Source organism: Kryptolebias marmoratus, linkage group LG9 (assembly GCF_001649575.2).
Source record: "Kryptolebias marmoratus isolate JLee-2015 linkage group LG9, ASM164957v2, whole genome shotgun sequence".
NCBI lineage: Eukaryota > Metazoa > Chordata > Actinopteri > Cyprinodontiformes > Rivulidae > Kryptolebias > Kryptolebias marmoratus.
The window spans coordinates 14,003,484-14,012,227 of NC_051438.1; the positions used below are offsets into that span (position 1 = coordinate 14,003,484).

An 8,744-nucleotide genomic window follows, 5' to 3' on the forward strand; every position below is an offset into this window, starting at 1 on the left:
CTGAAAAATAAAAATTGACAGCAGAGAAACTAACAGGAGCGAGGCATGGAGGGTGAATTCTTCTGGCATGTCTTTTAATTCTCTTAGCTATGTTTGGAGGGTTTTCAGCCTCTGCCAAAAAAACATAAAAAGGGAAAAAATACAAAAAAGAAGTTGCCATATCCCAAAATCCCCAACTAAATTTGAACTTTGCTTGCCATCAACATTGCATTCAGAGCCACAGAGGAATATTTCATAACGTATCTAGAAAAACGGCAGATTTTTTTTTTCTTTTTTTTTTCTTTTTTTACTGTTCGCTCCTCTGACATTGTGTTTTCAAGGCCACCCAGCTAGAATTCACAGAAAGTAATTTAGCAAGAACGAGCGCCGCAGAGCTCCCAATCCCGACGTTGTATACAGCAACAAAGAACCTGTGTGATGGTTGGAGATTGCTATATGTTAATTCGCTCAATAAATCAATAGCTCCACTGTAATTGAAATGCTTGGCTATTTGACGCAACATGTAGAAAAAGGGAAAAGTGGAACAGTGACTTCTGTAGGTCAAATGAGGTACTGCGGACAGAAAAAATAAGTAAATAAATCGCTGATACTCAGCTTCATGCCCAGAAACATCCTGTCTTGATTAATATAGTTCACGTTATGTCAGTGCATGGGATGCCAGTGTACGCTGTGATGCCTTCCCTGAGCAATTAGTGGAGGGGGGAGGGAGGGGGGGTTATCCACAGCGAAATGCCTCCTGATGTGAGCCCTAAAGCCTGCTGACTTATTCATATATGTTTATTCTAAAAGCCTCGGCAGAGTGGGCTGCTGCAGATTTGACATGAGATCAACATCTGGGGAGAGAGGAGATGGAAGATGAGATGTACAGGCAGAAAAATACCCATAGAGAGGCTGAAGGAAGAGCAGGATTAGAGGAAAGCGTGGGAAAATTACAAAAAAATATGACAAATCAGTGTCAGTCTATACTACAGCACCTTTGTGGTGGGTTATACCCTATTTGCTCATATTTGTTTGTGAGTGTTCATGTGTCTGTTAGTTAGCAAAATACCTCATGTACCAGTGGACAGATTTTAATGAAACTCTGATTAAATAATCATTGAATGCACATCTATAACTCATTAAATTTTGGAGTCAACTTGATGAAAGATGGTTACCACAGCTAACTGACCTTAGCCAACACAAAAATGGCTGACGTTTTGTCCGTTTTACAGAAATTGAGCCAACGACATGGTAGTTACTAAGAGTCATCCCCAACACATACTTCAAGTGTTATGCATTCTGTAAGAGCTGTGCTTAAATTCAAATTAATTAATGAAGCTCCAAAAATGTAATCATTGGATGTACATCTACAGGTCTCTCTTGCAAATGACAGAATTATGTCTTAATGAGACTAACCTGTATAAATAACGGAAATTATGGTCTACAGCTGATTACATGCATTCTTTCAAGGTACAGAAAGCGAGACCTTTGATTTTTTTAGCTGCAGTTGTGTATTTGTGCTTTCGTTGTTTCTTCCACAAGTTAAAACCCTTTAATGCCAAAATCTAAACTGTGACTCACAGTGGAGTGTTTTCTTATTATTTGCATGTGCCTCCTGGCCCTAAATGAATGTCAAAGCATGAATAATTAAATGTACCATCAGAATCTCATTTGAGTCTCTGCTTAATCTCTTCCTTGTCTGCAGGGATCCCAACAAACCAGTCCCCCAGGACACCAAGTTCATCCACACCAAGGCCAACCGCTTTGAGGAGGTGGCCTGGTCCAAGTACAACCCCCAGGACCAGCTGTACCTGCATATTGGCCTGAAGCCACGTGTGCGGGACCACTACCGGGCCACCAAAGTGGCTTTCTGGAAACATTTAGTGCCCCACCTGTACAACCTTAATGAGATCTTTCATTACACCTCGACCACCACCAAAGTGCCACCCCCAGAGACCACGCAGAACAGCTTGTCCACCAAGAGGCCCAATGGGAAGAGCTGGCCCTTCAACACCAAGCGCCCCCCCATGTCGCCAACCTACAACAGTGATGATAAGGACTCTTGGAGCGGTGGCGATGAGGAGTCAGGGCCGCTTGTCGTGGAGAACCCGCGGGATTATTCCACGGAGCTCAGCGTCACCATCGCAGTGGGGGCCTCGCTGCTCTTCCTCAATGTCCTGGCTTTCGCGGCGCTCTACTACCGTAAGGACAAGCGGCGACAAGACTCCGGCCACGGGCAGCCCAGCCCGCAGCGGCAGACCACCTCCAACGATATCGGCCACCACGCGCCTGAGGAGGAGATCATGTCGCTGCAGATGAACCAGACGCACCATGAGTGCGAGGCGGGGAACAGCAACGAGGGGGCCCTGCGCTTGGCCTCGTTGCCCGACTACACGCTCACGCTGCGCCGCTCTCCGGACGACATCCCCCTCATGACCCCCAACACCATCACCATGATCCCCAACTCCCTGGTGGGCATGCCCAACCTCCACCCGTACAACACCTTCACAACTGGCTTCAACTCCACCGGCCTGCCGCACTCCCACTCAACCACCCGCGTATAGCTTATCACAGGCAGGGAAGGGACGGAGGGTTGCGCAGTGGGGGGGAGGGCGGGGAGAAGGGGAGAGAGCGGAATTAAAACGTGCGGAGATTTAACCAGACTTTTACTACGAGGAGAGTTGCCGGGAGCTCTCCGTGGATGTCAAGTTGTGCAGAGCTGCCAAAATCAAAACTGCTTCCCTTCTCCTGACAAAGGGGAGGTGGTCTTTCTGCAGTGATTTTTTTTTTTCTAAAATAATCATTTTAAAAAGCCTTTTTAAACAGACTTGATGAGATATCAACACTTTATTTCTTGAATTCATAACTAAAAAAAAAAAAAAATAAAACAAAAAAAACAACAAAAAAAAAACAGAAGTGCTTTTTATTTCCTTCCTCCTGCGGGAGACACATCCAGAACAATGGCCTCTGCGTCGATATTTGCGAAATGTTTTTAATTGCTTCTTTGTTTCGTTTTACATTTCAATGCCTTACTGAGCTTTTTTCTTTTACTCTCTTGTTTTTTTCTTTTTTTCTTGGTTTTTGGGGAGAGGGTGGTGGCAGTTTTTTGGCATAATTTCTTACTCCCTGAGACAATTCTGTGTGGAGTGTGTTACAAGCAGATAAGACTCAAAGATGAGAGAACTGAATCCGGAACTGGAATCTAGAGGACATGCAGATGTAGAGATTTTAAACCCATTTTGGGCAACCTTTTTTTGTTTTTGTTTTTTTGGGGTTATTTTTGGAGATTTTGTTTACTTTTTTGTTGCGTACCAACACAGCAACCACACAAACAATGATATCTTGTTCTTTTTTTCCAACTTGTGAGGTGATGATTTGTGGGGGACAGCTCTTGTCAAGAGATGAGAAGGCCGAGATAAACGCTATGTTACTGTGATTGTTTTAAGAAAAAAAAAAAGTGCATCTTTTACAGCCAATTTATCTGTTAAGCTAGCTGATATTATCGCCACAGAGTGTGCACGAACACATGCTGCTTGGAGCAACAGTGTGTCTGTGTGCATTTGTAAAAGATTTCTTCTTTGCTACGTGTGAGCACGGTCGAGAGGCTGAGATAAAGAGAGGAAGAGATGCACTGCTGGAACTCGCAAATGCAGGAGTTGAAAGTGAAGAAGTGTGTGTGAGTGAGTGAGTGTGTATCCGTGCGTTACTTTTTTTTTCTTTTTTTGCATTTTATTGTTTGGTATATAGTGTTTTTTAAACTTTGGTTGGGGCTGTTTTGTTTTTTTTTTGTTGTTGTTGTTGTTTTTTCCCCATGTTACTGGTTTTGGTTCAACATCAGTCGTGTTTCTGCTGCGTCTCTGGCTGTCCATCTTTGCAACATAGCACTTTTGTTATTTTCAAAGTTCTATATGTCTAATTTTTTGCTTAATGAATACAAAATAAATATATTATTTTATGTGTAAGAGAGAAAAAAATAGCTAAAGATTCAACTGAACTAACTGACATGATTCCATTGACTTTGTAAGAGTTCCTCTTCAAACGCAGACAGTGGCCTGTTTGCACTGACTAAACCTACATCAGTGCACACTTGTATTTCTTTGAATATATATATATAAATATGGGCATACATACATATACGTATAGGGCTTCTATGGAGAAATCATTCCCACTTACAGAACAATTAAAGCGCTATTCAGAACGAAAGGTCCCAGTTTTGTTGTTGTTTGAAACAAGCCAAGAACACTCGAGGTGTCTTTGTAAGAGCTCTATATGTGTATTTATGTATAAAATATTTAATATTTATTTATGTATACCAGATGCATACATGCTGATTGTGCCATGTGCCAAATTAAAACTGTAAAAAAATGGAGAATATAAAGTTTCACTAAACTTTTCCTCTCTTGATCAAAGTTCTTTTCCATTAATGACTTATTCCATGCACGCCACAATTTTCGGATTACTTTGTCTCGTAAACTCTCAGTTAAGTACTCTGAAGTTTGTGGTTGTAGCGCCACAATTTGAGGGAAAGCTCAAGGGGTATGAATGCTTTATCAAGACACTGTATCCTTGCTGTGAGTGCGAGCCTCCCCCTCCCCAGGACTTCCTCTCTGCCTCCTCTCCTCTTCCTCTCTGCTCCTCCTCCCTCAATCCTTTTCTCTTGCCAAAACCTTTTGGGGGGGAAAAAGAGCCTAACAGCTTGGGGCCTATCTGCGTGCATAACTCCAGATTTTACTGTAATTCATGCAAAGTAGTGCTGCAGCACTGGGAGATAGTGAAAAGATTGCCTTGATGCACTCACAGCGCATCCTATTATATGTTAATCGCATGGAGAAAACTGGAGTTATTGATTCTGCGAGTAAAACTGACAATTTTCATTAGGTATTGTGGTGCAAAACAGATTGTCGGCGAATCGCTGCGATGCGACCTGACCAGCAATCCTAGATCAACTTTGCCGTTCTTAGACGCCCCGTACCAAAGGGCTCAATGTTTTTATGAAGTAGGCCATTAGAGCGTCTCCTGGTTCCTAACGATTGGGAACACAGTAGAGGAGGAAACACAGTTCAGCCAGCATATCTCCGATCATGCCAGCACCGAGAGCGTGGGGAAAAAAAGGAAAACGGGATTGTTTGGAGGAAATCGTTTGGAGACTGATCTATAAGACTCATCTTGTTTTATTCATTTTCCTATATAAGGAGATCACTTCCTAATCAACTTTTAACAGACCCACAGGCACAAAGGAGGCAAGAAGATGGTTTCTACTGGAAGTTGTTTTATATGGACTGAAACATTTTCAGGAAATCTAATTGAAGTGGGCAAAATAAACTGTCAAATTCATTTTTATAGTGTCAGTTAGTATAGAGGCAACAAAAAAAGATGCTGGATCAACAACATTATAAATAAAAACAAAAAATGTAAACCATGTAAGTCATTTTAGCCTTTAAAGAATTCATTAGCTTTCCTGAAGCCCTCAAAAGAGAGAGAGAGACAATGAGAGGTAAAGAATCCCTTCTAACATCTGGTCAAATTGACCCGAAAGCCATGGGAGAGTTAAAGCAATCATTCAGATCTTTTGAAATAGGTTTCTGGGTTTAAACGATTAATATCCTACCTGTTCTAGATAGCTCTTTGAATGATCTCCATTTGGAGAAATAGGTAAATTCTGACCGTAATGATGAGCTAATAGCTAGAAGACCAAAGTGGATTGCTGCTGTCTTAGAACAACTTGAGTCTCAAATATTTCCTGTTGATTCATGCAAACCTTATTTTATAAACCTTTACATCACCACAAATTTGCCATTATACGGTTGTTCTGATATTCCTGACCCAGTCTGTTATAAATGTCCTACAGCTAGCTGCTTCTGCTGCTTTTTGCACTTGGAAATAATCGTTTCAATGTATATAACTGTGTAATGTAAAACTCATGGAGAGGTAAAGGTTTCTAAGATCCAATCCACTTTGTCCTGATCTGCTTGGTCTTGCCATTAGCACATCGGTCCTGTCAGAAATAAACTCCATTTCTCCAAACTGAGGTCATTTAAAGAGCTATCTGCAACAAGTAAGCTATTAATTTTTAATAACCGCCCCCCAGATCCTCACTTCAAAACATACGTGATTAAAATTTGATTTTAAAATGCAAAACAACAACAACAAAAATGGAAAGCTGAGACGTTTGCTGCTACTTTAACAGAGAAGAACTAAAATGTGTTTAAGGTGTTGGGGGCATAAGAAATATTTTATTTATTTATGGTAGATCAAAACTATTTAGTCTATAATTAACAGAACAAACAGTCTAAGCGTTGTTGTGGAATATTTTGTGTGGCAGAAGGTCAAACTGAGATCTGGGGAGTAATTGGTGCAGCAATTTTACACACAGGCAACCATGTGGCTCTCATATTTGAGCTTATTTCAATAAATTTAGCTTTTATTAGTCATTTTCTGCTCTGTTGGCGTTATTACTCTTTTGTTTAAAGAACAGATCAAACAGGTGGCCATAAACACAAGTAAACACTAATGTTGCTCCACATACCTGCAGGATGTGGGAATAAGTGGCCGTGTGCTGGGAAACCTTTATAGATTAAATGTTGTAAATGCTTTTGACACCACTAACGTGATTCTAATTATAATTCCAGTCATTGCTAATTTTTCATTTGATCGGTGCAGACAATCTGCTGAGGAAGGTGGCGAGTTCCGGGTGAAAGCTCCGGAAACGTTGACAGTAAGTGTACAGGGCATTGTGCTGCTTGTCAAAAGTTTTATTGTAATTAGGATGAACGAACCCTCTGAGACGGCATGTGAAGGTGGATTTATTTGCAGTGGCAGGAGGGTCAGTTTTTACTGACTCTTGCACACGTGGTTGCATAGAGATCAAATTAAAGTGGGGCAGATGTCCCTGAGCGTTAGTGGGTGGGATTCTTTGGCCTCTGGGATCCAGTTTAAAATCCAAGAACCACATAATCAAGTCTCAACCAAAAAAAAAAAAAAAAAGAAAAACGACTGTGGAATCTGCAGTGCAGCGGGAGGAAATAAGGTCCAACTCCTTCTGTAATCAGATGCCTGAAAGTTTGACGAAATCAGCCCAAATGTCCCAGGATGAGGGGGGAAAAATGGGACGTTCAGGAGCGAGACTCATTACAGCACAGTCAAGATTTGTTTGCAGCTCAGTGAGTGTGTTTCCAAAGTGACATTATTCAAGGATGGGGCTGGAATACCCCGATGGGGGTTTGTGACTGCCTCGACAGCTCTGAAGACAAACCCGTTCTAGGAAATGAATGTGCCAAATTACACAGTGCCACCCGCTGGGAGAGAGCTGCAGGTGTGTGGGTTTCTGGTTTTTTCCTTTCCTTTTCTTTTTTCTTCTATGTGTGAAGACACTGAGAATTGTATTTCCACTGCAGAGAGCGTGTTGTTTAACCATGTTTCCTCTCACCTTCCTTCTCACCTTCATCCGTCTCTTTCTCTGTCTCATTTACCTTCATTCTCTTCTTTTTTCCCCTTTACTCCAACAATGATTTTGTTTTCTTTTCTTTTTTACCTCCCTTTACACAAAACACATTCTAATCAGCTCCGTTTTTGTCTCACACAGACAGGACTCGGCCATTTCCTTCTAACTTATACTGTCTAAGAGCCATAATCTGGACTCCTGACTAATTTCTACCCATTTACAGTTTAATTATCCTGAGTTAGTATATTTCTCAGTGGACTGAGAGGCTAATGAACAGTAGTCATTAAGAAACAAAGAAGAGTCAAGTCACTGAACCATAACTTATGTACTTTAAATTCAGCCAGTCTGTTTTTCTCTATAAGGGAAACAGAAAACACAATCATTTCTATGCAAACATTCATCTTAGCATTGGAAAAGAGCGCTCTTGGCAATTTTCTCTTTTCAAAACATATCTTTGGAGTTTTCAAGAGGCGTCATTTTTTTACAAGCACTGTAATCAAGAAAAACAGTGGTCTTTGAACTGAAACACACCATGATAAATCTGTTGTCTCAGTGTACAAATGACCAAAGATGCCTTTATGTTCAGAATGTTTTGTGTTTAGTTGCGGTTTCTCGTGACGATACAAACCATGTCATCTATTTTTAAAAGGTCTTCAACTTAAAGCTGATAACAGATTGTTATATTGTTCCATCCCATGCAAAATAGCAAAAGGAAAGAGAAAGATTTGTAATCCAAGAGATCATCCAGATAATTATGGTTGCGGTGGGAAAAAGGTAAGTGAAAACAAAATGTGGAGAATGAAGCATTTAAGCACCAAAAAAATTGTAAACATAATATTGGAGAATTTTTACACATTTTATTTTGATAAGAAGCTCTTTTTTAATTTAATACATGCACATTTTGAATCAGCTGAGAACAGTTGTGCTGCATGACCTTATATATTAAAAACAGCAACATCTTAAAGGCATAGTCTGGTGATTTTTAAAGTGATGTTCTGTCAAATGGTCTCTTTCTGGTCCTATGATGGACTTGCGAACTGTTGAATGTGTACCCATGTATCACACAATGACTGCTGGAGATAGACACCATTTGCTCCTCTACCCTGCATTGAAAAGAAGGTAAATAAAATGGATGGATGGATGGATGGCAAATAGTTAATAGTGTAATATCACCCATGACATCAGTCGTAAAGCACAGAGTATTTAGAAAAAGGCAAAGGTCTTCGTCCAAGGTAGGCTAATGGCTGCCAAATATGGGCGCTTCTTTTCAGTCTTATAAAACAACTCTGTCTTTAAAAACAATTCACCGATGTGAAAGAATGAC

The 8,744-nt window shown here is 40.7% G+C and overlaps 1 protein-coding gene across 2 annotated transcripts in view; it reads left to right on the forward strand.

The window, feature by feature from the left end:
* The window catches only part of nlgn3a (neuroligin 3a), a 155,750-nt gene extending 153,197 nt beyond the window's left edge, over positions 1 to 2,553 (forward strand). For both annotated transcript variants that reach the window (XM_017426661.2, XM_017426662.2), the window contains one exon: positions 1,685 to 2,553. In XM_017426661.2, coding sequence (XP_017282150.1) covers positions 1,685 to 2,543 — 859 coding nt within the window. In that variant the 3' untranslated portion in view covers positions 2,544 to 2,553. The remainder of the gene's footprint in view (positions 1 to 1,684) is intronic.
* The last annotated feature ends 6,191 nt before the right edge of the window (positions 2,554 to 8,744 follow it).